The sequence below is a fragment of the Phascolarctos cinereus genome, unplaced genomic scaffold (assembly GCF_003287225.1).
Source record: "Phascolarctos cinereus isolate Bilbo 61053 unplaced genomic scaffold, phaCin_HiC Scaffold_4;HRSCAF=312, whole genome shotgun sequence".
NCBI lineage: Eukaryota > Metazoa > Chordata > Mammalia > Diprotodontia > Phascolarctidae > Phascolarctos > Phascolarctos cinereus.
Window position 1 is genome coordinate 127,186,639 of NW_027555847.1, and position 27,205 is coordinate 127,213,843.

Sequence of the window (27,205 nt, forward strand, 5' to 3'; positions counted from 1 at the left end):
AGCCAAATGGAGGTAAAAACAAAGGTCATTTTCTTTCTTTTATTAGAATTTTTTTTTCATTTTTTTCCCAAAGTTTTTATCTAAAAACAAACAAACAAAAAAGAGAAAACCAGAAAAAAAAATCACCAGAAACTTCGAAACAAAGAATCTGGGGGAGGAGGAAATTGGATCAAAGGTTGTCCTCCTTGCCCCCTGACCTCTGCCTAGGACAGAACACAGGATGGGAGAGGCTTCTCTGCTCTCCCAGTGTCCTCTGAGATCCGAGGGAGGAGACGAGGAAATCGCCCCCACCTTGGGTGACCCTGTCCTGCAGATGGTGGCAACAGGAATAGCAGGGGACAGAGTCACAGTGGTCCAAAAGGATGTTGAGGCTGGGGAGAGGAGTAAAGGATGGGGGTGGGAGAGGCTTGGGTGGGGTCACAGGAAGTAGTCAGCCACTGGCTTCTTGGAAGGGATGCCCCGGGTTTCCTGGGGTGCAGCTTCAAAGATGATGAAGTCTTTCTGGAGGTGCTCATCCAACTCCAAGATGGCTGCCACATTTCCACAGCTGTTGAAAGGGAAAGGTCAGCCACCTGAGGTACTGGACACCAGAAAAATCCCCCCGGGGCTCTTCTCCCAACTCCTCCCAACTCCAGAGGAGCTAAACCTCCCCCCTTCTTTTCAAGCCAGCCTAAGGGCACCACGGCTTCCCCCTAGGGTGTCCTGTCCAGAGCTCTGAAGCGGTCTCTGCCTCCCTTCCAGCTCACCGGTAGCAGTAGTTGGGTGCTGACCACACGGTGAGCACAGTTTCATTGAAGTGCCACTTGTAGCCTTCCATCACCAGCTGGTGAGCCCGGCATATCATGTCAATGTCATTGGCTGCATTGAACTGGGCCACCACATCACTTCCAAACAGGTAGCCAGCTCCTCGGGGACTCACACCCCAGCCCGTCGTGTCTGTAGGGTACAGAAATGGGAAATACATGTGGCCTCCCTCTTCTGGGTCTACAATCCCAGCTCTGTCGAAGTTTGGCGCTCCCTTCCTCCACTAAACTGGAATGCTGAAATCTGGGAAAGGTGTTTGGCTACAATGTAGCACTGGAGATAAAGTTCTACGTTCTTAGGTCAGAAAGATGCAAGTTTGAATTCCATCTAGTAATTCTTCCTGGCAGGGCCCTGCCTCACAGGGCTGTTTTAGCAATGATAAGATGAATGTAACATGCTTTGCACATCTTAAAGGACTAAATGCCAGTCCTTAGCAGAGATATTTGAGGGATAAAATTACAATGTGGAAGTGATGCCATTTTTTCGTAGCTCTAGAAAGCAGAAATACGATTTTTTTTAAAGGTAGGCTACCGGAAAGTAGATCTTGGTTCCATAAGAATGACCTTCTTAACGATCAGTTGCTCAGTAATGAGAATGGGCTCATTTGGGAGTTAGTAAGAATCCTATCATTGCAAAAGTAGCAGAATGACAACTTATTAGAAAGGATTCCTGTACAAGTGTGAAGTGACAGATTTGTAGTCAGAAGATGTGGGTTTGGATGCTGAACTCCTCTACTTATTCCTCTTGTGTCACTAGACAAGTCATGACCTCTATAGTCCCAAGGACTATTTCCTCATTTGCAGAGTGAGGAACTGAAAACTAAATTATCTTTAAGGTTCCTTTAAGAACCTAGATGGCCTTTACAGTCACTTTCAATGTTATGATTCAATTCAAACTATCCCTCCCAACCACTCCATGAAGTGTTTGCTCTAAGCCACTGCCTGGCAGAAAGATCCCAGCTTGATACTGCTACCAAGATGAAAGTTCCCCTGTCTGTTATCCAAAGGGAAAAGTTCCAGGTCCATGGCGCCCAAGGTGTCAAAGGCTAGGTCACTGGGCCGATTTCCATAGCAAATGAACAACATCCCAACAAATTAAAAAATTCCAGTGCTGCTCCTCCCATACAGAGTCTGCTCCAAAACTCAGCTCCCCAACTTGCCAATGCATAAAATCTTCTAGAAACCAAAAAACTAAAACCTTTCTTTTACTGTCTATTTTTCTATCCCCTTGAATGACCTTTCCCCTCTTCCTAGACCCACTAGTGCTTCCTACCACTCTAAATAAAGATAAAGCTCCCGAACCAAACACCACACAAAGATGTGGGGTGTGGGATTATCTACTCCCTCCCCCCACTTCATCCTCCACCCCCAACACCTCACCTTCAGGGTCAGACCAGAGCAAGTCACACATGGGCCCATCATGAGGCACCTCCTGCTTCCGGTCAATCGTCCGGATCTGGTCCAGGGTCTGGATAGAGGGAGAGAGGCCCCCGTGCACGCAGAAGATCTGGGGAAGACAGGAGGAATAAAGTTCAGTGATTCCTCTGACTGCTTCCCAGGTGACAGATATGTTCACCCCACTCCAGCCTCACTGCTCCCCTTGACCCTGCAATTGAGATGACCACCCTTTGCAACACTAGCTCCTTCCTACCTTGCCATCGATGATGGCGGACAGGCTGAGGTAGTCAAAGATCTCAGTGCAGTAGCGCCACACGGTCACCGAGCCATACTTTCGCAAACACTCATCATAGAAGCCATAGACCTGTGTGATCTGCCTGCTCTCGTGGTTCCCCCGAATCAGAGTGATGCGGTCAGGATACCGGACCTGGCGAGGGTAAGGGTGCAGGAGGGATGATGGTCACAACTGGAAGGCGTGGGTACATGGCAGTCTAGGGAAAACTGGCCACGGAATTGGGGTAAAGAAAGATGTAGCTTGGAGAAGTCTCCAGAGAAGGAAGCTGCTGGGGGCCATCTGGAATAAAGTCTTGAGGTGACTCTAGGCCTGGACTGTCTCATGGTTTGGTAGTACTGTTTGGAATAGTCCCAAGGAAAGTTTCTAGAAGTTAGGGCCAAAGAATCTATCCAGAGGTCTAAGAGCAGAATCAAGATGGAAGGGATAGTCACCTTGAGGGCAAGCAGCAGCAGGAATGTTTCAACGCTGTAAAAGCCTCTGTCCACAAAGTCCCCCATGAAGAGGTAGTTGGTCTCAGGGACGTCACCACCCACCTGGAGGGAGAGGAGGCTTCGTTTGTATCACCCAGCTCATTACCCAAACCCTCTTGAAAATTACATACATGTTTCTGTCCTGTCTACCTTGTCCAAATTAAAGCCCCACTCCAGGGCAGCTAGGTGGCACAGTGGATAGAGCACTGCCCCTGGATTCAGGAGGACCTGAATTCAAATCCAGCCTCAGACACATGACACTCACTAGCTGTGTGACCCTGGGCAAGTCACTTAACCCCAATTAAGAAAGAAAGAAAGAAAGAAAGAAAGAAAGAAAGAAAGAAAGAAAGAAAGAAAGCCCCATTCCATTCTGAAGAGTCCCTAATAATCCCATCGAATATGAATAGCACCAATTCCAGGACTGGTCTACATCAAAATTCCCCTTTACCCTACATCTCTGGCCAGATTAAAAGTTCTCATTCCAAATTTAAAAAGTTTCTAGGCAATTATGAACCCATTTTTTTGCCACTAAATCCAAGGGTCAGAATGATTATTATCTTTCCCTTCAGCTTCATTCCAACATATATACACATACTCACTCTAAACAGCTCCTTGAGATCATAGAACTGCCCATGGATGTCCCCACACACCTGGGGTAAAAATCACAGAACATTAGGCTGGCTGGAAGGAACCTGAGAGAACAGCTAGTCTAAACCTATCTTTTACAAATAAGAATCTGAGACCCATAGACTTTAGGTAGTGACAGAGCTAGAATTCAACCCAGCCCTTCTTTCTGAAAACCAATCAGAAGCCAGGAGGCAGCTAAGAAAGGAGCAGAAGCCCTACCCTACCACAGTCCGGAGAATTCTTTAAGTAGCCCAAGACATATGCAGCAGGGATAGGTGCTGGCTCAGTGTCCTGACTGGTTCATTCTGCCCTACCCACCAGATCCTCTCAGATCCAAAGCTCCTTCCCACTGACAACTCGTGTGATGTTACCTTAATGATGGCAGATGGGATACAACAGTGACACAACAAGACTCTCGCCAGCAAGAGTCTGAGTTTAGAGAATTCTGGGAGCAGGCCTCTGTGAAATGGAAACCCAATTCGATGTGGTGACGACCAGCCTGGACTCCAAATGTGTGTATGCCCAATGCACGTGTAAAATCAGGCCAAAGGACGTATGCAGGACCACAGTACCTAGAACTCAAAGGTACCTAGCAGAGGAGACCATCTAGTACTGGAGTTCTTAACCTGGGGGTCCAGGAATTTAAAAAAATATATCTTGATAACTTTTCCAATGTAAAATGATTTCCTTTGTAATCCCATGGATTTCGGATTTAAAAATATAGATTCTGAGGAGTTCAGAGGGTTTCACCAGACTGCTAAAGGGGTCCATGTCACAAAAAGGGTAAGAACCCTCGATCTCGACCAATTCCCTTTATTTTACAGCTGAAGGAAATGAGAGGGCCAGCTATGTGGCACAGTAGAAGAGAGTCCCGGCTCTGGAGTCAGGAAGACCCGAGTTCAAATGTGACCTCAGACACTTGATCACTTGATACTTACTAGCTGTGTGACTCTGGGGAAGTCACTTAACCCCACTTGCCTTGCAAAAAAGAAAAAAAAAGAAAGAAAAAGGAAAAAAAAAGGAACTGAGACCTAGAGCAATGCAGTGTCACGCCCAAGTATTAAGTAGCAGAGACAGAACTCAAACCCACGCCCTCTGACTCCAAGTGCAGCACTTTCCCATTGTTTGTGTGCATATTTGTGAAAGGAAGCCCAAACTCTTTACTGGGGGGTTTACATGCTAGGTCAAGTATAACAGGGGATGGGCATGCATGCATAAAACCAGCTCAGATTTAGGGATGGGGGAAAGGGCTAGGCTCCACTCACCGTGACAGGAGAGTCCACCCTCTGTACATTGCTCTCCTCCACCAAGATCTCTCTGAAGACACAAGGAGATGGTTGTCATAGCCAGACCAGGCCTCAGAGCAGCAAACCCTACCTCTATTCGTGGCTAGGTCTGACCTTGCCTTACTGTAGGCCTACAGAGCTGGCCTGGAAAGACTTCAAGGATCACTGTGAGAGGCAGAAGAGAACTGGCACCCAGATAGGACTCACAAGTGCATCAGGAGATTCTCCTGTGCTCTCTGCTGCCCCCCCCAATCTATGTTGCATCATGACAGCAATCTTCCCATAAAGCATAGTTCTGAATGTATCACTAGCTCCTTGTTCAAAAACCTCCAAAGCCTCAATTCAATTCAATTCAACATTTATTAAGCTACATTACCTACTCCATTCAAGATACTGTGCTAGGTGCTGGGGATACAAAGACAAATACAAAACAGTACTTGCCCTCAAGGAGCTTACATTCTACAGTGGAGAGACAACATATTACAAATACACAAATACAAAGGATATGCAAAATAATACATAGTAATCAATACAGAGAGTACTATAACTGGAGGAGGGAAGAGAATCAGGAAAAACCTTGTGTAAGAAGTAGCATCTGAGCTATATCTTGAAAGAGAGAGGGTACCAAAAAGACAAGGACACCTATGCACCTGTGAATCACCACTGACTAAAAGGCAAGTGTCCAGACTCCCTCCAAACTCAAGCCACCCCGCCCCCTGAAACCATACCATCACAGAATGTTAGACTTGAGTCAAAGAGACGATCTAAGTCCAAATCCCCATTCTAGAGAGAAGGAAAACTGAGGTTGATAGATAAGGGATACTAACTTGCCAAAAGTCACAAAGTTTAAGACTTGAACCTAGGACTTCTGACTTCAAAGCCTAGACAGTGTGCTTTCTATACCATGTCTATTCCCACCTCATCTCCAGTACTACTCTACGCAACATTTCTGCCAAACTGGGGAACTGCTCATTTCCCAAACAAAAAAAACCTGTTTCCCTACCAATCCACTTTTGAGCATGCAAGTCCTTCACTAACTCCTCCTTCAAGGCCTAGTTCTAATGCCATCTGTTCTCTGACATCTTCCCAGATCACTCTAGCCACATCTGTTCAACCTCTGAAATCCTACAGTACTTTATTTATACCTCTTAGAGTAGCACTTTTGCCATTTTATTCCATAAATACATATGTAACTACACACCCACCCACCTCAGATTGTATGTTCCTTTATAGTATGAACCACCTTTCTGTTGTGTTTTTTTTTTTGGAGGGGGGGAGTGAGGAAAGGACATTTCTCACAGAACTCTTAGATGACTAAAGGAATTTTAAAGTTTCTCTTCCTTTCTAGGGGCCCTACATGTAAGATGTAAAAAAAGAGGTTGGAGAAACTTGAGGGGAAGAGTTAGTCTGGGTCTTGAAGTCAGGGCAGAGATATAGGGCGGGTTCTCCCAAAGTCAAGGACCCAAACCTTCTCAGAGGAACACTGAGGCCAAACACTGTCTCATCTGGCCCTCTATACCAAAGACCAAAACAAGTGTCAACTGGATCTCAAACTAGTAAAAGTATCATTCCAGTGGTAGGGATGGTGCTCTGTAAATTCTTGAGGAATAGTGGGGCCCTTGATATCAGCACTGGCCTATTTCTTTATAAGCAGTCTGTCTACTGGGGACACCAGGACAATCCCTTCCAACTTGGCTACCAGGTTATCACAGGTAACCGAGCCAAACATGGGGATCAAAAATTGTAAGACCCTTGACCTAACCAAACTTTCCTTATTTCTTAGGGGCTGGGGTCCCTCCTTTAATCCTGGCCTACAAGCCAGGACATAATAGTTCTTACCCAGCTTTTTGTCAATATAAGATTTAAACTCCACCTCAGTGTTCCCGTCTATGTCCACCTGCGTCTGACTGGTCAACAAAGCTTTCACCATGTCACTCCTCTGCTCAAGAACCTTCAGCTACGTCTTATAATATCAAGCCTAAGCTATCTAACTTTCAAGATTGCCCATAATCAAGAGGCCCTCTCACTGTTCCTAGCTCACACTAAATTTCATTCCTTCCACATTGCTGCCCTATTGCTCACATTGCTCTCTCACCTCTCAAATCCTATCTATCCACCAATTTCAATCTAATGTTGAGGCCCAGCTCAAATCTCACCTGTTTCCAAGAAACCCTGACTGATTTGACCACCCTCCCTGATCTTCTCTTTGAAATTCTACAGGAACTTATGGCCCAACACAAAATCTAGCACTAACTACACTAAACCATGTGTTCTTTGGGGCTGTTTTCTGTTTGTATTCCTTATTCCAGGGGATGAGGAGCTCCCTTCCTGAAGGGTTAGGCTGTTTAATTTATTCCTCACAGAGCTGAGCCCTCAATAGGACCTCCCTAATGGCTCTGTCATTACACAGTTGCCAAGGGTAACCTGGCTACCCCCTCCGTAAGCATTAAGCTTCATCCCCACAATGGACACCCTCGGACTTAGCACGGGGGCTGGTGCCTGCCTCGCTCGAGTCCTGGAGGCTCACCTGGCCTTGGCGCACAGAGCCTTGACCTCGCTCTCCTTGATGAGCTCGCAGCGGCGCAGCTGCTCGATCTGCCGGTCCAGGTCACTGATCTCCGCCATGGTCCCCCCGCCTCACGCGGCCCCCCCCGGTGCGGGGGGGGGGAGACGCACCCAGGGGTCCGAGCCCCTCCCTACTCAGCCCGCCCGTACGGGTGTCTCCTGGAAACAAGGGTGAAGAGACAGGGTCAGCGGGTTAGATACACAATGTGGCCCGCGCCACTCCGCGCCAACCACGGGCTCCCTAGGCCCGGGGCCCCGCAGATTTCCCTAACCCCTCGCAGGCCCCAGGCCGGGCCCGGTGTCCCGCTCGGGCCGCAGCCCGGGATCTCCGGGAGGTTGTGAGGGGCAACCCTAGTAGAGCGGGGCCCAGGGGCTAGCTGGGAGAGTAGGACGATGGCTCACGGGTGAGAGAGAACTCCTGAGGCTATTACCGACGCGGCGGCTCCGGGACCCCACTCTCGAGCCGCGGGCTCTGGGCTCCACCTTCGAGCCTCCGTCCACTCCCGGCCGCCACCGCTGCTACTGCTGCTTCCGGCCCCGCCGCGGAAGCCCAAGGAGGTCACTTCCGTCGCGCAGCGGAAGTAGCGTCAGAGGTTCGACGCCCCACCCCTCCCGTCTTCAGAAAAAGAGGGCGGAAAAAAAAAATCGGGCAAAGGAACCGGATGTTGTCCTTGAGGACGGAAGTAATCCCTAAAGCGCAAGTCAGAGGAGGGGCTTCCAATATGAGTTATTGCTAGGCCCCGCGAGAGCCCTATGCTCTTCGTCCCTTCCCCGGGAATGATCCGGAAGATCCCTTCTTAGGGAAGAGCAGATATTATTATTGTTTTAGGTAACAGTGCGGTTGTACTATGCGTATTAGACGATTGAGAAAAGTGGGACCCAGAAAGCGGAAATGATTTGTCCAAGGTCTCAGCTAATTTGCGGCAGGCCCAGTATTCAAACCGGGGGCTCTGAGCGCCGCTGCTTCTCTTGTCTCTGTGAATCCGGCTCCGTCTCGCTGATTTTAGGGCTGTGGGCCGGAATGGAGCGATGGGCCCCTTTCACGGATATTTCGGTTGAAGCAGTCTTGGCTTCGGGGTCTTAGTCTGAGAGCATGAGCAGGAATGCAGCACCAACATTTTTGCTGATCACTTGCTTGCAGGCCTTCAAATCTGCTCTAGCCTTTCTTGATCTTTTTCAGCCTTACTTTCCATTTCTCCTTCCTCCCTCATTTCCCCTTCAGAAATATTGCAGTGCCTTCCTTATTCTTTCCAACCATCTCTCCCTATAAAAAACCTTGCCCATCTTTCCAGGATAATCTTATGTGGGCTTCCCTGAACCTTCTTGAAACCCATAGCATTTTTCCTTTATGTTTTTCAGTCACAGCCCATTTAGGGTTTTCTTGGCAAAGATGCTGGAGTGGTTTGCCATTTGCTTTTCGAGCTCATTTTTTAAAGATGAGGAAGTGAGGCAAACAGGGTTAAGTGACTTGCCCACAATCACACACCAAGTAAGCGTGGAGGTCAAATCTGAACTCAGAAACATGAGGCTTCCTGATTCCAGGCCCAGCAGTATATGCACTGCGCCACCTAGCTGCCCTATAGCGTCCTTCCTTGTGGTGTTTGCCAACTAATAATCTCACATTTATAACGGCACCTAATATTTTACCATTTTTCTTCTCCTCACAATGGGAAACTGAGGCAGGTTGTACAAATAATGAATTTCCATTTCACAGGTCAGAAAACCAAGACTCAGAAAGCTTGAAGTTACTTGCCTGTGGCCATAAAACTAGCATGGGGTAAGTAAAACTTTTACCTGGTAGTCCAATGTTATGTCTCTTGCCTCCAAAGGCCAGACTGTTCACTGTTACTCTGCCTCTTACACTAGTTACTTGTTTGATTGATCTTCCCCACTAAACTGTGTGCCTTTGTCCATCTTTATCTTGGCTGTTGCCAGCACTGGGCCTTGAATGAGGAAATGGAGAAATCCTGGCTTAGGAATCAAGGCCTGGATTCTACTTACTACTCTTTCCTTGGAACTTAGCCAAGATACTTCCCTTGCTTGAAACCTATGCATAGAGTTGAACTCGATGATCTTGTCTACTGAATGAGTTGAAATAGGCCTCAAAGATCATCTATGCCTGAACAGGAATCCATAAAAGGATCATCCTCCACTAGACTTTCAAACGCTGAAGGAACTCACTTCTCATGACAGTCCATTCCCTTTTTGTTAATGATAGTTGTGTTTTACTTCCAAAATCTGCACCTTTTAACTTCCATTACCCCCAGTCCTGACCTTTAGAACCATAAGAAATAATCAAATCCTTCTCCTATATAAAAAACCGGTTGTAGAACTATTATGCCATAACCCCTAAACCCCTTTTTTCTTTTCCCCAAATTAAATATGCATAGTCCTTTCAATTGAAGAATTTCAATTTCTAGTATCACCATTCTGGTTACTCTTCTGATTGGTCTCCATTTGTAAATGCCTATCAAAACATCCCAAATATGTGCTGGATTGTAGAGAAAATACTCAGTATATGATTCTGAGAGATGTGTGAAACATAGTAAAAATATAACAAATATGTACGGACTTATACTTGGCAAAAGGAAACCCAAAGTTTTCTTTTGGGCCGAGCTTTTCTTGGATTCTGGATCATAGAACACAGATGACTTGTAGTAAACATTGGTCCAGGATTGACTTTAAATGTGGGGCAAATTTACATTGGGGTAAAGGAGCTTATTGACTTAAAAAAATCAGGAAACCCTCTTCTATATAGTATCCCTTAAGGACTGTAAATTTTAGAACATATTCTAAAGTAGAATCTGTGTAGTAGAACCCAGAGATTAAGGGGCTTGCTATGGAGGAGTGCTTTTCAATATACTATCATAGTATTGATAGCCAGAAGGAACTTCAGATCATAAAACCCATCCTCAACATAGATTAGACCAATGATCTCCAAGGTCTCTCCCAGACATAATTTTCTATTGCTCTTTAAGAGCCTTATTATCCAAGACTACACAGCTAGTAAGTGACAGGGTCAAACAGCTTACAAATCCACCACTTTTCACTACCATATCAAGCTGCTGCTTCTTCATTTTTGGGCAGAAAAAACACCTGATTGAAGCCTGGCTCTTCTATTCCCATGTACTATTGCCAACACAGAGAGAACAGATTGGAAACTGGTTCCAAGCAAGACCCATGCTAAGGAAGGAAAACTAACAAGAATTCTACCATGATATCCTGAATGAAATGAACCAGTGTCAATCATAGTTCTTTGAAAAAACAACCTCCCCTCCCCCCCCAAATATCGTAGGGATATCTAACCACAGTGATCGAGAACAATCTTGATATTGGAAGGGGGAGAGAATTTTAGGGCATGACCAACAGATGAGTACTTCTGAGAACCCACCTTGACATCTATGCTTGAATCAGTGCCAAGAGCAAATTAACACGATCAGGAACATCTCTCAGATAGACAACAATAAGTTCTGGAGTTCCCAAAAAACAGTTCCCAATTGTGATACACATCAATATTCCCACTGAGAATCTTGCTCTTGGGGAAGGGGAGGAGATTTGGCTGGCGAAGTGAATATGTACATTTACACATACCCTTAGGGAGATGATACACTCTTCTCCAGTGATCTAGTTAATTTATAGTTTGTATTTAAAGCTAAAAACCATCCTGTTCCCTATTTACAACCCTCTCCCACCCCCACCCCTTCACAGGAGGTTAATAGAGATGATTCAAGGCAAATATTGGCTCTTCTTGCTTGGACAAGACAGCACAAACCTACAGAAAGACCCAAGCGACCCATCAAAGGCAAATCATTAAGTTAAAGTTACCCCTGGCCCATCACAGGCATCAGACTCCTTGTTAAATAGTTGTTTATTGGAAAAAGTGGGCTGAGGAGGGGTCACTAGATTCACCAGAGAGCAACAACACCGCACAAGTTAGGAGTGATGGGAGAGGTCAGCACAAAGCTCTAGGATCTCAGCCTCTTCCTGGACTGTGAGGGATGGCCTGGAGTGTTAGGGCATACCCAGGTGGAAGGCCTTGACTTAGTTAGTAGGCATGGTTAGAGATAAAGAGAGACTCGCTGGCTGCAGCTCCTGACTTTCCACTTGGAGTATACTTGCCTTGAGCAGCTTGGCTGTTAGCCTAGTGAAGGAAGAAGGAAGTATGAGAAAGGCAGGTAGTCCTGGATCCTACCCACACTGACACCAAAGACCCAGCCCAGACGAACCCTCCACCACCAGAAGAGACTGAAGACTACTTGTTCTTTCCCCTTTCTTTCCCCAATCCTGACTCCTTAATTTATGTTCCCAGAATTCTGCCTGTCAGGGTGCCTCATCCTGGCTCTTTCCCTTGTCCTTCTTACCGTAGCCCGTTTAATATATTCCTCTTGGGCAGCCTTGACATTTTCCTTCTTTCCACCCCAGGTCTTGAGGGCAGATGCCTGCAAGGCTCGGCCATAAGAAAAGGTCAGGGCCCACGGTTTGTGCAAGGGGCAGGTGTTGATGGCATTGAGGTTGATGGAGGCATCCTCTTCACTCTGACCCCCAGACAGGAAGGTGATACCTGGAAGGGAGAAAAAAGAGATGGAAGAGAGATTAGACAGTATGTAAGTGCTGGTAACAAGCATTCCTAAAAAATAAAATAGATATAAAGAAAACATATGTGACCCAAGATAAGAGACAAATACTGAGGGAGAAAGGGATTTCTCTCACCAGTGACTGCAGGAGGCACAGTCCGGCGAAGGGCAGTGACAGTTGCCATTGCGATCTCCTCATGTGAGTACTTCTGGGTACAGGCATGGCCAGGGGTGACCATGTTAGGCTTCAGCAAGGTTCCCTCCAGATAGACATGGTGGTCACTCAGAGCTTTGTAGACAGCAGCCAGGACCTAGAAAAAGGGAAAAGTAACAAAAAAGGAGAAGTGAATTAGGTAATTACTAGCACCTTAGCTCCCAATCTACTTCCTTCTCAGTCACACTCCAGTGATTCTCACATCTCTTACCTTCTCAGTGACATACTGACAACACTTCAGATCGTGTTCTCCATCAGGGAGGATCTCTGGCTCCACAATGGGAACAATGCCATTCTATAAATCGAAGAACAAGGCTATGAAAGCAACCCCTACCTGGGGCTATCTTCTACCCCACCTTTGCTGTTAACAACTAGGGACACAGACTTTATCTTCACAACAACAGGTGTAAATTTTGAATTCCCCACATTTCCAAACACTTAGGTCTCAGGAAGAGATGGATATGTGCCTCCAACCTATCTCTCATGATAAGAATTATTTTATTCATTTTACAGGGCCAGCAGCTCAGGAAGCAGAATAACTTGTCTCAGATCACACGGCTAGTGTCAGAGCTAACAGGCTCCAAAGTCTGGCAAGTTTCCCACTCTATCACACTGATGCTTCACAGTTTCTTTTGTTTTGCTTTATCTCAGGTAAACTGACAACCCCTAGGAGACCTGCCTTCTCAGGACCCAAACTAAAGAATTTAGTACCAGCTACTATAAGGGTAATAGGGAAAGTTGATGTTTTTTCAATAGCTTGCTGACATGGCTTGTGCCATGTTCTCTAGAACTGAAAGGGACTTTTGGGAATATGGTAGGATACGGCAGGGGGAGGATAAGGAGGTACTCACCTGCTGGCAAATGCTGGCATATCGGGCCAACACATTAGCATTCTCCATGATGGCAAGTGGGGAAGGTGTATTATCCCCAATCTTCAGTACACAACGCCACTTGGCAAAGTCGGCTCCATCCTTCTTATACTGGGCACAGCGCTCACTCAGCCCATCCAGACCTGGTAGTGAGACAGTGGTTCAAGAAGTCCTTAGGCAACAATCAAGATGACTAGAGCTTAGATGGGGAGTAAGGACAATGAATGCCTCATTCAAGATAGGTGAGATAGGGGCAGCTAGGTGGCACAGTGGATAGAGCACCGGCCCTGAAGTCAGGGGTACCTGAGTTCAAATCCAGTCTCAGACCAAACACTTGACACTTACCAGCTGTGTGACCCTGGGCAAGTCACTTAACCCAACTGCCTTAAAAAAAGGGGGAAAAAAAGGTGAGATAGCTTGGCCTTTTTCATCCAGATATTTCTTACCCTGGGTGGTAGTCTCGCCATTGGTCCCTGCCAGGGGCACTACACCTTTGTCCACCTGTTGGGGGAGGGGTGAGAAGAGGGAATGGAATTTTTTTTTTGCTGTTCTTCTTTTTTTCTATTTAATTTTTAAAAATTTTTTCTATATGCTTTTGAGTTGAAAATTTTTCTCCCTTTTCCTCCCCTCCCACCATCCCCAAGACAGTGCACAATCTGATATAGGCTTTACATTTACATACCCATTAAACATATTTTCACATTAGTGAAGTTGTAAGTGAAAATTAAGACCAATACAAGGAACCATCAGAAAGAGGAAACAAAACTCAACAGAAGGTAAAAATAAGTGAGAGCGATTCGGCTTCCATAGTTCTTTCTTTGAATGTGAACAGCATTATCCATCCCGAGGCCTCTGGAAATGTCTTAGATCCTCATAATGCTGAGAAAGGTTCAGTTTAACAGTCTTAGTCATTGCATAACGTGGCTGTTATTGTGTACAAAGTCCTCTTGGTTCTGCTCACTTCACTCAGCATCAGACCATATAAGTCTTTCCAGGTTTTTCTGAAGTCAGCCTGTTCATCATTTCTTACAGCACAATAGTATTCCATTACATTCATATACCACAACTTGCTCAGCCATTCCCCAATTGATGGGCATCCTCTCAATTTCCAATTCTTTGCCACACAAAAAGAGCTGCTATGTATATTTTTGTACATGGGTCCTTTTCCCATTTGTTTGATCTCTTTGGGATATAGCCCTAGAAGTGCTATTGCTGGATCAAAGGGTATGCACATTTTTGTAGCCCTTTGGGCATAGTTCCAAATTGTTCTCCAAAATGGTTGGATCATTTCACAACTCCACCAACAATGTATTAGCGTTCCAATTTTCCCACATCCTCTCCAACATTTATCATTTTCCTGTTTTGTCATGTTGGCCAATCTGATAGGTGTGATGTGGTACCTCAGAGTTGTTTTGATTTGCATTTCTCTAATCAATACAATTTAGAGCATTTTTTCATATGACTATAGATGGCTTTAATTTCTTCATCTGAGAACTGTCTGTTCATATCCTTTGACCATTTATCAATTGGGGAATGGCTTGTGTTCTTATAAATTTGTCTTAATTCTCTATATATTTTAGAAATGAGGCCTTTATCAGAAAGACTGGTTGTAAAAATTCTTTCCCAATTTTCTACCTTCCTTCTAATCTTAGTTGCATTGGCTTTGTTTGTGCAAAAACTTTTCAATTTAATGTAATCAAAATTATCCATTTTGCTTTTCATAATGTTCTCTATCTCCTGTTTGGTCATGAATTCTTCTGTTCTCCATAGATCTGATAGGTAAACTATTCCTTGTTCTCCCAGTTTACTTATGGTTATCAGCCTTTATATCTAAGTCATGAACCCATTTTGACTTTGTTTTGGTATATGGTGTGAGATTTGGGTCTATGCCTAGTTTCTGTCATACTCTTTTCCAGTTTTCCCAGCAGTTTTTTTCAAAGAGTGGGTTCTTATCCCAGAAGCTGGGGTCTTTGGGTTTATCAAATAATAGATTACTATAGTCATTGACTACTGTGTCTTGCATATTTAACCTATTCCACTGATCCACCTCCCTATTTCTTAGCCAGTACCAAGCAGTTTTGATGACTGCTGCTTTATAATACAATTTAAGATCTAGAATTGCTAGGCCACCTTCCCCTGCATTTCCGGGAATGTAATATTTACAATACTCCTTTCATACCTTCTTATCCCACCCTTACTCCATTTGGACCCATATATCTTCTCTCCTTCCTTCCATTTCTCTTCCTATGTCAAATATCTTTACTTCACTTACTCTCAAACCTCAGCCCCCGGTACTTTCAAGAATTTTATTTTAATTCTAACTCAATCCCCTAAACCTCCTTACCTTGATGCCCACAATGCCACCCTTTGCCTTTATGACTTTGGGGAAGGGAGTACCATCATCGGCTTTCTGGTAAAGTGTCTCATGGAAAAGGATAACACCTCCAATACAGGAGTTCACTCGATCATCTGCTGTCAGAAGTAACTGCCTATAGAGGCGACGATTTTCCTCTGTGTTCTCAGTTCCAATGGACTGCAGCCGCTTTGCAATGCTACCTGAAAGGGGTTGAGGAGGGGTGTCATCTAGAGAGCTAAGCTGCTACCCTCCCCTCAAAACTCTGCCCCTTTCCAACACCCCTTTGTTACCAGTGGACTCATCTGCTGCCAAGATTCCCTTGCCCGGAGCAACAATTCGATGAGCTATGTCCGACAATTCTTTCTTTTGCTCTGGTGTCAGCGCTGGGTGTTGGTAAGGCATGTTTTCCTTGGCTGTGCTGGTAGTTTCCTGGGTGGAGATAGTGAAGTATAAACTGGACCTTTCTGCAGTAATGGTATAAACTTGTTTATGTAATTCAAGGTCAGATCATTCTTGCTACCCAACTTCTCTTTTCCCCTTGTCCATGTCTACTTCCCCATTTTTCGGCTTCTCTACCTTTCCTAAACCTAGGGTGGAGATCCAAGCCTAGGGTGTGGCTGTTCTTGCAGAACACAATTACTGAGAAGTCTGGGACACAATGAAAGGCCAGGAAAATAGCTTAGGCCCCTCTGGCATCATCAGCTCTAGGGGTCACCTAGCTTAGATGCATACCAAGGGATCACTGAAATATCCCTCTCATTTCTCAAAGAAACAAAGGTGAAAGAAAGCCTAGAACCTTAGATGAAACAGAAGGAAATATTCTGGACAGCAAAGGATCGGTAGACCGCGCTCCAGGAGACAATTTCCAAGATCCAGAGCTAGAATACAGGTTTCTTGAACTCCTAGTCTAGTGTAGTCTTCCTTTATACTATATATTCTTTCCTTAGTGCCAATCCCTCAAGGGCATTTCAAGGTCAAGCTGCCCTCCCTTTTAGCTTGGAGTTACTTCGACAGAATGAACATAGGGGGTGACTGAGGCATTAGGCTGACCCCTGTGAAGGGCAAGAGCGTAGCCCTCCATTTTAGAAGCTCTCATTTTGGAAGACGTCTCAGCCTCCCCTTATTCCCAGTCAGCTGACTACTACTGAAGCTGAGAAGGGCGAGTGGGAAAGGGGAGCGGGAATAAGACAGCCAGTTCCCGGAGCAGTGTCCCTAGAAATGCTCCCTTCCATTATTCCAGCCACAGGGGCAGGCTGGGTGGTTCAAGGTGACTCCGATAAGTAAAACTACAGGATGAGACGGAAGGCATTAATGCAAGGTGATAGCAAACCCCGGAGGGAATTCCCCTTCAGTCGGGTTTCCCTTCGCCGCCTCACCCCTACAGTTCATTTTCCGAAGGCAGTTATTGCCCGGGAACACCAGGACGAGACTGATCCACGCCTACAGTTGTGACCCCTTCGAATTCCACCCCTGTGGCAGGCCTCCCTCTTCCCACCCTCAGCTCCCGCTGGGCTCTAGAATCCCGAACTCCCTCCTCCCCTCCCCCCCCGGCAGTGGGCCGCTCTCGGGCGCGGCCTCCCCCGCGTGACTCAGCCTTCCGCCACGACTGTCGCATTGCGCAGAAAGCAGCAAAATTCCAGCTCGGGGATTAGACGAGAAGCGGGATGAAGGTGCCGGCGACCTGCCCGTTCCGAGCACCACCTCGTCCGAGGGGCCATGCGGGTCGGGGCACAGGCGAGGGCACGGCCACAGGAGTTCTGCCGGGCGCTCCTTCTCGCCTCCGGGCCGAGCGACCCCAGCCCCGGCGGCCGCGCTCACCTGGCCTCCGGAAGCGGGGCTGCGGGCCTCGGTGGCTGGCTTACCGGCAGAAAGCAGAGCGCTTATGGTCGAGAGCCGAACTTCTGCGCTTTCCGAATCCGAACGTCACCTATTGAACTCAGGAGGGGCGGAGCGAAGGCGGAGTCTGACCATTTAAAGAGACCGCACCTCCTACTGGAGGTTTGGGGGGGGAAGGGGCGGGGAATGCTGTTTTCACCCAATCAGCAAACGAGAATGCTAAAGCTGAGGGAGCGCGTTCCCGAGAGCTCCAAAAAAGGGAGGGGGGGGAATCGTCTGCTCCGGTTCCTGCCCTACCTTCGGACGTGACTGGAACCACATCCAGTGGGTCGCGCCGCCCCCCCCCCACCTCGAGCAGCTGCTCCCCATCCTCTTCCCCCTCCCCCCTCGCCGCCCCCACCCCAGCCTAGCACCGCGTGACTCAGCTCACATTTTCATGAAGGAGAGGGAAGTTTAGGAGGAGATGGGGGAGGGGTGCATAAGCTACAGATCGAAGAGGATGGTCATGCAGTGGGGGGTGGGGAGAGCCAGGATAAAGTGAAGTAGGGTGGCTGAAAGAGGGAAGGAGGAGGCTAGACACTGAGGTGATTTACCCAAGTATTATTTCCTGGGGATTTTCCCCTCCCGGATCCCTCCTGTAAGTGGGAAACTTCCTGGAGAAGTGCTCAGACCTGCCCCCACCTCTACGCCCCACTCCATTTTCGTCCCCTCTACAATCTCATTGCTGCCTTCAACGACCTTTCTACACAACCTGGATCTCCTCTCAAGCTTCGGTCTTCCTTAAAGGTCAGCTCAGGCCCCCTCGCCCGCCCTTCGAAGAAGCAGCTGCACAACTTAAGTGCAGTCCTCCCGCAGAGGGTAGGGACCGCGCCCTATCTTGCTGGGGCCGGCGGCTACAGGCCTCAGCAGGTTAGAATGCAGAAACCTTCGGGGCCCGAGCCAGAGGTTCCTTGGCCCCATCTCCTGAGCGCTCGATAGAACCGAAGGGCGTCTCTCAGACAGCAGGGAAGGGGGAGGTCACTTTGTCCTTTGAATAATACCTAAATTCCATTCCCAAATACTGCACCATCTGCCCAGCTGATTTCCAAATCACATCTCCCCGTTGCTTCAGAATCTAGATTACCCGGGACTTCTGGCATCATTTCATTACTTTCCCACTTTGCAAATTTCCTCCACCCGCCTCCCTCCCCCTTATTAAAATCCCACTTTCTACTTACTAACTCTTATTTTCACTCCCTATCTTATTCTCTCCAGCCCAAGAATCCTGCTTACCCCCACCCCATTTTCTCTGCTCAGCTACCCCATATGGTACCCACCTAAATGGAGTCTGGACGGTTAGACTCAAGCCTAGGCAGTGAGTGGTCAGGCAGGGCTTGGTAGGGGTTATAAAGTACTCCCCACCCTACTCCTGGAATTTTCCCGACCTTCTCTTGTGACCCCTGCCCTTTCCCCATCCCAGCTCCTCTGGCAGAGAACTATATTTAGGGGAAACCTGAAGCCCCTGACATTCAGACCCAGATGGGGCTTAGAGGAGGGGGAGTGACCAAGAGAAAGGCTTCTGCTTAAGAAAAGAGGTAGAGAGGGATCCAGTAGATAGAGGGCAAAAGCAGGCAGAGAAAGAAAGTCACATGTCACTTCCCACTCACCAGCAGTTGAGTTGCCATCCTTTTCTATGGAAATCAGTCATGCTGCCCTGCCTGCCAAAGGAGATACAGGGTTGAAATCTCAAAGGTGGGAAGCCAGAAACTAGTTGGGGTTAACTCTCCCTTCTCCCAACCTTATAAGCCTTTCTTGTTCTTCTTTCTGGTCCTCAATAGTGTCAGTCCTTATTCTTGGGTACTTATTTCAGAGTTGGGTAGAAACGTTCACACCTATCTCCTAAAAAGAATGGGGAGTAGTAAGCAGATGGAGCCCCTATTAGGTCACCCCAAGGCAGCTAGATTGCTCAGTGGATAGTGTGTTGGGCTTGGAGTCAGGAAGACCTGAGTTAAACTCCAGCCTCAGACATTTAAGTAGCTGTGTGACTTTGGTCAAGTTACTTAACCATTTTTTGCTTTTAATCCACTGGAGAAGGAAATGGCAAACCACTCCAGTATCTTTGCCAAGAAAACCCCAAGGACAATATGGTCCACAGGGTCATGAAGAGTGGGATATGACTGAACAACAAAGGTCACCCTTAAATCCCAACAATCTTGAGCAGAATTCCCTGAACTCAGCCTCTTCTGAGGAGGAATGAATACTATCAGCCCAAACTTCATACCCCTTCCCTCCTGTCTACTGGTGGGGGTGGGACTGAGCAGGGACCAAGAAGTTACTCAACAAGAGAACTAGCCTCTCCTGGATTTTCTCCAGCTGTTTGAAGTCCCAGCTCTCCAGAGGGTTGAATGCTTCTCAGGGTAACTGCTATCTTCATCTTGCTTGGAGAGCCTGGATCTTCTCTGCTTAGGTCCAATGAAGACAAAAGGACGAGCCAGCCTTTGGGGGCAGGTGGCAAGCCATTTTGGGCTCCACTGGGGTGGTGACCCGGCTCCTGGGGAATGTTCTGTGCTTATGGGGTAGGCAGGCCCTCAGGAAGGCAGTGTCTCATAATCGTGAGCACACGATCCTCATCTGAGCTTGATTTCAAAGCAAAGGCAATTGAGGCTTTGACAGTCAGGCAGCTGGCAGGCACAGGCACAGTCACACAGTGGGCAGCATCTGGGGCACTGAGGTACCCAACCCTGAGGGAGAAGAGAGAAGGATGAAAAGGGGTGATGGGAAAAGTAAAGAGAGGAAAGGATAAGGGTGGAGAAGGTTCAGAGAGGGCAGAGAAGTGTTCTGAGGAAGCAAAATATGAGAATAGCTCTCATTTAGATAAGCACTTTTCAAAGTGCTTTAGTCACAGCCCCGGGTAAGACAGATAAGGAAACTGAGGTTTGGAGAGGATAAATGCCTAGCCTTTTCGCCTAGAAAAAGCCATCTATAATCAGGACCTGTGCCTTCTCCTACTCACCTCTCAATTGGTTCCAGTTTGGGCTTGTAACTTACAGACTCAAATAAAATTTCTCTTTTTCCAGGGCAACAATCTAATTGCCAGATCCCACAGGCTTTTCTCAGTATCTCATCCTTCCTGACCTCACTTGCCTTCAGATGACATTGCTGCCCAGTTCATTAATTTTAGTGGCAGTGTTCTCTACAGGTTGTCTTCCTGTCTGACCACTCCTTCAAAGTCTCCTTGGCTGGAACATCATCTGTGTCCCACCTTCAAACTATGGGCCCTTTTTTCTCTCTACTCCTGTGATCTCACAAACCCCCACGGGTTCAAAAATTACATCCATGTAGAAGATGCCCAGACCTCAATTTTTCCTAAGCTTCAGTCTAGCATCATCTGCCTGTTGGACATCTCCAGTTCTTTGTGATGTATACCTCTCAAATTCAACATCTCAAAAACAGTATTTATTATGTCTCCTCCCCTCAACTTCACCATTTCTGTGGAGGATATAATCATCCTTCCAGTACCCCAGGTTTGCAACCTGGGAGTCATCCTTGACTCTTCCTTCTTCTTCAGCCTCTAGATCTAATCAGTTACCAATTCTTGTTCATTGTCCCTCCACCTCTCCCAGCTGTTCCCTTCTGTCCCTCATATAGGCAACAATCCTAGTTTAGGCTTCGTCACTGAAACTACAGCAGTAACCTGCTACTTGGATTCCCAGTCCATCTGCTCTCCAATCTATCCTCCAAAGAGCTGCCGAAATGATTTTTTAAAAATTATATTTGAGGGGGCAGCTAGGTGGTACAGTGGATAGAGCACCGGCCCTGAAGTCAGGAGGACCTGAGTTCAAATGCGGCCTCAAAGCAAACACTTGACTCTTACTTAGCTGCATGACCGTGGGCAAGTCACTTAACCCCCATTGCCTAAAAATTTTTTAAAAATTATATTTGAGTTTACTTTAAACTTAAATACAAAATAAGAAAAGGGAATAAAAGCATTGCCTTGTACATAGCAGAACAGGAGAGGATTCAATATAAAGCAATAAACTTCCATTTAAAGAAAACCTATGTAATAAATACTACACATTATTTTCAAAGCTGTCCATCTTTTCTTTGCCAAATGATTTTTCTAAAGCATAAGTCAGACCACATCGACTCCCTTACTCAAGGACCTTCAGTGACTCCCTGTACGCTTTAAGGTGAAATAGAAACTCCTTAGGTGGCAGTTAAATTCCTTTACAACCAAGTCCCAGCCTATCACCCATTACTCTCCTTCATTCACTTTTTTTTCTCTAACTAACTGGCTTACTGTTCCCCAAACTCTGTGTCCCATCTCCTATTTTTATGCCTGTGCACTGGCTGCCTATGTACCTGGAACACTTCTCCTCTTAGCTTGCTTTAAGGCTCATTTCATGTACCATCTCCTATGGAAAATCATTCCTGGTTCTCCTAGGTGTCAATGCTTTCTCTCCCTCAAACCATCATATATTACTTATCTGTTTGGAATGTAAATTTCTTAGGGTCATGGACTTCTCTGCTTTTTGTCTTCCTATTCTTGGCCTCTGGCGTGGTGCCTTATATAGCATCCATCACAGGAGGCACTTAACATTTGTTGGACTGGATACAAATCTAGTGAGGGTTAAGAGATCGAAACTTAGATATTTTGATTCTAAATCTACTGCCCTTTGCTTTTTGCTATGGAGCTTTTAAAGTATGGTGGGGAGATGAAGGTTGATATGTCATTCAAGATCACTATAGCAATGTGTTCATTTCATGCCTACAGTTTTTAAATAGGTTGTCATGTAGAAATAAATGCAACTGGATAGTGATTTTTGCCTTTATATAAAGGCAACTAATTTTCCCTTCCTCAGAACCACAAAGAAGGTTGGGAAAGTGGCCAAGGAACTGAAATCCCAGCTATGGGAAACAGATATTGGTTGTTGAGACCACTCCTAAGGAATAGGAACAGTTTGTCTCTGAAATAGCAGTACGTAGGAAAGATTCTACCTGCTTCCTTGTCTGCTTCTCCCTCTAGGACTGTATTGGATCTAGGCCAGTCGAAGTGAGGCACCTCCCTTCCCTCTCCCAATCCTGAATTCTCCTGGATGGATGTGGGATTGAAAGGTCAAATGTTTAAGACCAGAAACAGGGCTAGATATCAGTCACAGTTAAAGAGCCTGATCAAGACCTGCCCAGTCCAGAAATAGGAAAATGGCATTTACAAGATCAGAAGTTTCAGGGTTAGGTATCATATTCCTGAAGAGATCATGTGACTACAGTGTGTGTGTGTGTATGTGTACACATGTATACACATATAATCTCTTTGTCTTCCCATTACTGGGTGTATGTACACACACACACACACACACACACACACACACACACACACACACACACACACACACACAAGCTAGTACCACAATAATCAGAAATATCCCAGAAAGATAAAGCTAGAATGAAGTGGGTAGAAAACTTAAGAAGTGGTGAGTTTGAGTAAAACTTTCCTTTACCTCTTGGAGAGGTAAACTGGAGATTTAATCTGGTTGGTTTATATTTATATGAAACTACCATCATGTTATACCATCTTTCTCTTTTTCCTTGCTTTCATACTGTATAAAATTTAGAACTAGAATAAGCCTTGAGTAGAAGACAGGTGCTATACTATATAAATCAACTTTGTAAGTTGCCTAAAATAGTTTTGGCAGAAGATAGTACATATAAATCCTAAATAAATACTGTAGAAATCTTCTGGGATGAAAAAAACCCCCGCTATCTACCCATGAAACAGTTTTAAAACAACAAATAGAAATGTGAATCCCTTTATGTTCCTCTTGGGGACCTATCTTTGATACTTTGATACTTCTTCAACAGATCTATAGTCTTGTCAGTATAGACATATCCTCTAATGATGCAGACTGCCACCTAAATCCTTTTTATGAATCTTCCGGTCTATCCTCCATCCATCAGGCGGAGGCCTTTCTCTGTCTCTTGATATCACATAGATACCAAAGGAGCAAGCAGGCTCTCCTTTAACAAGACCAGCCCACCCTCCTTTCAGGTCATAGGCCTTTCTCATGACATCCTTTATGCCACTTTTCTTAATTAGTAGTATGTTACAGCCTACCCATGCCGATGAGGGACCTCTCCATTGCCCTTTTGATGACCCAACTTTAATTCTTTGGAGACTAATTACTTGGGATAAAAATCATACAACACCACAGGAAGAATACTGGCATTTTAAAACTGGACCTTTGCTTCATTAAAAGAAATGCCCAGTTCCCCAAAGGCTGCCCTCCTCCTCCTCCTGTTCAATTCCAAACCGATCTCACTGTCCATCTGAAATCTGTCCAAGAAACATAGGTATTAATGGAACAGCTCTCTCAGTTGTCCATGCAACTGAATATTATAGTCTGGAAAATAGTTATTGTTTTTTCTGTGAGGTTAGGCTGACATCTTCTGAGTGATAATATATGTCACTTAGGAGGCTTTGCAATGTTCAGTCTTAATGCAGTCAGCACTATGTCATCTGCAAATATGAACAACTGGATTACGTTACTCTCTGTCACTTTATATTAATGATTGGAGGGTCCAACAAAGTTATCTCTGTTGTTATATCTTTCAAAGAAGCTTATATGATTTTGACATATGCATGGGAAACATGATTGCAGGTAGCCCCTTATTATAGCAGTTTGCTCTTTTAAATAAAAATTTTCTTAGTAAACAAGTTATTCTAGTTCTAAATTTTATACAGTATGAAAGCACTTCATTCTAGCTTTATCTTTCTGGGATATTTCTGATCATTGTGGTACTAGAGATTTGCTGTAGAATGTAATTTGTGACTGCCTGCCTGTCCCTTCCTTAGGGGTGTATCAGTAAAGATAGTAAAAGCATATCTTTGTGACAGAAGCAGGGTTTAGCAAGGGTAGGTGTGTTGGACTGAAAGTCAAGGTGAGAAGGATTTGATAAGTGGAGAGGTGGAATAAAATAATCAAAGGATGTCTAAGTCAAAGGCAATCACTCACTGCTTCCATGGGCTGGGGGCAGCAGGCATCCAAGCATCGGGCTGGCCTGGGCAGAGGGAAGTCACAGGCTTCAGCGCAGCCCTGGCAACACTCAAAGGGACCAGGGGCATCTGCCTTCCTGCAGGACCCTTTGCAGTCTGTGCAGCAATCTTGCTCCTGAGAGTCAGAAAGAGTTCAGACTCCGAGCTTTCCTCATCACCCTTTCCCTCTTGTCCAAATGGGGCAACTCATGTACCCAAGAAGAAGAGATGGGACCTGGGGAGAGCTGCCTGGCTTCTTGAAAGGGACAGGAGTTGAGAAGCAAGAAGCCAGAATTATGAGAGGGAAGCAAGATTTCAAGGGAATACCTGGGTTCTGGAGAAATGTGAACCAGGGTGGAAAAAGAACGGGGCATTGGGGAAAAGCCAGAACTGAGGGAGTTGGGGCTAGATTACCTAAGCCCTTCTTTTCTTTTTCCATATGCTGGTATTGCCCACTCCCACTTCCCCTCCCCTCTCTGGGTGCCTCCTCACCACCAAATAATGTCTGGCCAGCAGCACCAGGCCAAGCAGCAGCAAGTAGACAACCACACTGATGAAGACGACAGCAGGAATGGGCAAGGACACACTCACCACAGGACCCTGGGCTCGGTTCCGTAAACTAGAGGAAGCCTCTGTGAGCTATAGTTATAAAGGAGGAAGGGGTGACAAAAGGATAGGGAGAGGGTGGGTGCTTTAGGGACACAAAAGGGAAAGAATGTGGTTGGGATTGGGAGGCGGGAGAAGCGAAGCAAGATTTGCAGAACAAAAGGCTTAAAACTGGGGAGAATAACGTGGGTAAGGTCAAGGAGCAAGAGTGGGGTCCGTGACTCACATCCATGGGGCAGGCTGTTCTGTGGTGGTCCAGACCCTGCAAGTAGGGGGAAAGTGGGTGGGAAAAGTCTTAGAACAATAGGCTATCATGTTGAATGGGTCTTTAAATATGTACATAAAATAGTGGAAAAGATCTTTAAGTCCAATTCACTAATTTTGCATTTTACAAGAAGAGGAAACTAAGTCCTCGAGAAGTCAGAGGACTTGTCATAGATCACCTAAGTAGTGAATGGCCATTCTGGAATTCAAACCTAGACCCTCCGGCTTCCAAAAGTATCAGTTACCTGACTGAGTTCCTAATACCCTCACAAAGGGATGACAGGCGTAGTAGTTGAAGGGGGAAACCGGGAAACCTAAGAGATCCCTTCTTTCTATAGATGAAGAAATAGAGACTAAAGGAGAGAGAGAGAGAGAGAGAGAGAGAGAGAGAGAGAGAGAGAAGAGAGAGAGAGAGAAGGAGAGAGAGAGAGAGAGAAGGAGGAAAAAGGGAGAGAGGGAAAGAAAGAGTAAGGAAGGGGAGAAAGAGAGTGTGTGTGTTTTGATTTACCAAAGATCGCAAAGCAAGAAACATGGGACAAAAGAGAGAAATCCGGGTAGAAAACTTACAAAGACCGACAGCTGGAAATCTAGCCCTACTCTACAGACCACCCCCCACCCCCGGCACCGTTACCTGGCCCCGGAGCGGACCACTACTCTAGCTGACTGAGGGATAAGCCTCAGCCCGGAGCGGGGCCGCCCCGCCCTCAGTCCCTCCCCTGGAAGTTGGGCGAGGAAACTGAGGCCCAGGGAGGCAAGGAGCCGGCTGTGCCCAAGTCCCCAGGACGCCCCTCGTGCCCGTGGGCTCCGGCCGGGCTGGGGACGGCTAGCGGCGGCTCAGGCCTCCCCCGCGCCCCCCGCTGCCACCTCCCGGCCCCCAACACACCCACCCGCCCAGCCTCAGGCTCCACTCTCCAACGGTCGCCGCCGCCGCCGTCAGAGGCGCTCCCCTCCCGGCCCCCCAGCCACACCCCCCCCCCCCGGCCTGGCTCCCGCCCGCTCCTCCCTCATTACCTATGCAGAAAAGGCGAGTGAATATTTATTAGGCCTCGAGGCGCCCCAGCCCTACCCCAACCGGAGCGGCAGGAGTCCCAAGCGCGCGAACCTCAAGACAAAGTCGCCTCCTCCCGCCGCTTTCTGAAGTTGCCATAGCGACTGACGCTCCGGGTGGTACGGCGCCCGACGAAGCCCAGAATTTCTCAGCTTCGTCTCTTTTTACCCGTGCGGCCCACCTTTCGTGGTTCCTATTTATTTTTTCCTTCTTTCCCCTCCGCCCTTTCTGCTCCTCAGCCCGGGGCAAGCGCATATGAGACCAGAAGGCTGTTTGGTCCGGAACCGTCTGTGTTCTTCTGGTCATGCAGCCTTTCTTCTCTTTGAGCATGCACTTTTGTGTCGGGAGGGGAGAACATAGCATAATGTAATCATTAGAGAGGAATTTAGAGGTTATCTAGTTTAGTTGCCCAAAGTATAGATGGGAAAACTGAGGCCTGAGATGGGGATGGGTCAGATGGTCCTTCTCAGGGTCTCTGGGGGGTGGGGAGTAGGAGGCAGTATAGCCTAATGGAAAGAGCCCTGGAAACCTAGCTCTGTTATTTATTACTTATTTGCTACTATTCTTTGCAAGTCACTTCCCCCTTCTGGGCCTCTGGATAAGGGATCTCTACTGTCCGTTCAGCTATAAACTCTATAGTCTGTGATCCTCAGAAGTTTCAGTTTTATACACAAAGCCTTCTTTTCCTCCTAAGGATGGTACTGCCATCTACTTTCTACTTTCCATCCAACCTCACATATCCACTATTTTCAGCTTCAAATTCACCTTGACTCCTTCAGATGGATAACCTTTAGACATTCCTAGAGCACTGATGAGGCGGAGTGAAGGACGCTTTGCCTCAGGGCACTGCAGTTTAGAGGTTACTGCTAGCACACTCTGTATCAGAAATAACAGCTTATTAGTAATAATAATGATAACTAACGTTTATGTAGCACAGTAAGATTTGCAAAGCACTTAACATACACTGTCTCATTTGGTTCTC

At 46.5% G+C, this 27,205-nt stretch overlaps 3 protein-coding genes and 1 long non-coding RNA gene across 6 annotated transcripts in view; 1 reads left to right on the forward strand and 3 right to left on the reverse strand.

Moving 5' to 3' along the window:
* Positions 1-25: 25 nt before the first annotated feature.
* On the reverse strand, positions 26-7,974 carry PPP4C (protein phosphatase 4 catalytic subunit). Of its 2 annotated transcripts, none has more exons than XM_021006643.2 (9): positions 7,876-7,974; positions 7,407-7,603; positions 4,859-4,910; positions 3,566-3,616; positions 2,928-3,029; positions 2,455-2,628; positions 2,184-2,310; positions 747-936; positions 26-547 (listed from the first exon to the last, which is right to left on the reverse strand). In XM_021006643.2, the coding sequence occupies exons 2-9, from the start codon at positions 7,502-7,504 to the stop codon at positions 418-420; spliced, it is 924 nt and encodes a 307-aa protein (XP_020862302.1). In that variant the 5' UTR covers positions 7,505-7,603; positions 7,876-7,974; the 3' UTR covers positions 26-417. The 2 variants fall into 2 exon arrangements, with proteins under 2 accessions (XP_020862302.1, XP_020862303.1); XM_021006644.2 differs by having other exon boundaries at positions 7,847-7,952.
* A 64-nt stretch (positions 7,975-8,038) lies between these two features.
* LOC110221924 (uncharacterized) overlaps positions 8,039-27,205 on the forward strand; it is a 32,663-nt gene continuing 13,496 nt past the window's right edge. Inside the window, exons 1-2 of one of the 2 annotated variants that reach the window (XR_013485903.1) lie at positions 8,039-8,273; positions 9,159-9,221. This is a non-coding gene — a long non-coding RNA (uncharacterized LOC110221924). Of the gene's footprint in view, positions 8,274-9,158; positions 11,514-27,205 lie in introns of those variants that run through there. The other variant, XR_002328261.2, reaches the window with a different exon arrangement.
* On the reverse strand, positions 11,295-15,859 carry ALDOA (aldolase, fructose-bisphosphate A). Its single transcript, XM_021006641.2, has 8 exons — positions 15,748-15,859; positions 15,446-15,657; positions 13,548-13,602; positions 13,084-13,244; positions 12,444-12,527; positions 12,155-12,329; positions 11,806-12,005; positions 11,295-11,585 (listed from the first exon to the last, which is right to left on the reverse strand). Exons 1-8 carry the CDS (start codon positions 15,857-15,859, stop codon positions 11,490-11,492), a joined length of 1,095 nt encoding a protein of 364 aa, XP_020862300.1. The 3' UTR covers positions 11,295-11,489.
* LOC144456805 (uncharacterized) lies at positions 15,861-26,288 on the reverse strand. Its single transcript, XM_078152545.1, has 9 exons — positions 26,187-26,288; positions 25,138-25,173; positions 24,798-24,944; positions 24,286-24,441; positions 19,626-20,013; positions 19,071-19,171; positions 18,940-18,990; positions 17,276-17,449; positions 15,861-15,886 (listed from the first exon to the last, which is right to left on the reverse strand). The coding sequence occupies exons 2-5, from the start codon at positions 25,141-25,143 to the stop codon at positions 19,900-19,902; spliced, it is 423 nt and encodes a 140-aa protein (XP_078008671.1). The 5' UTR covers positions 25,144-25,173; positions 26,187-26,288; the 3' UTR covers positions 15,861-15,886; positions 17,276-17,449; positions 18,940-18,990; positions 19,071-19,171; positions 19,626-19,899.

Coding starts and splice junctions, on each gene's coding strand:
- PPP4C (XM_021006643.2), bottom strand. CDS start 7,504: ATGGCGGAGATCAGTGACCTGGACCGGCAGATCGAGCAGCTGCGCCGC. Junction 3,617..4,858: donor GGGTGGACTCTCCTGTCACG/GTGAGTGGAGCC, acceptor TTTTTACCCCAG/GTGTGTGGGGACATCCATGG. Junction 2,311..2,454: donor CCGCCATCATCGATGGCAAG/GTAGGAAGGAGC, acceptor TGTCTTCCCCAG/ATCTTCTGCGTGCACGGGGG.
- ALDOA (XM_021006641.2), bottom strand. CDS start 15,859: ATGCCTTACCAACACCCAGCGCTGACACCAGAGCAAAAGAAAGAATTG. Junction 13,245..13,547: donor TGGCGAGACTACCACCCAGG/GTAAGAAATATC, acceptor TCTCACTACCAG/GTCTGGATGGGCTGAGTGAG. Junction 11,586..11,805: donor AATATATTAAACGGGCTACG/GTAAGAAGGACA, acceptor TTCCTTCACTAG/GCTAACAGCCAAGCTGCTCA.
- LOC144456805 (XM_078152545.1), bottom strand. Junction 24,442..24,797: donor TGGCCAGACATTATTTGGTG/GTGAGGAGGCAC, acceptor TCTGACTCTCAG/GAGCAAGATTGCTGCACAGA. Junction 20,014..24,285: donor GCCCCCAGCCCATGGAAGCA/GTGAGTGATTGC, acceptor CTTCTCCCTCAG/GGTTGGGTACCTCAGTGCCC.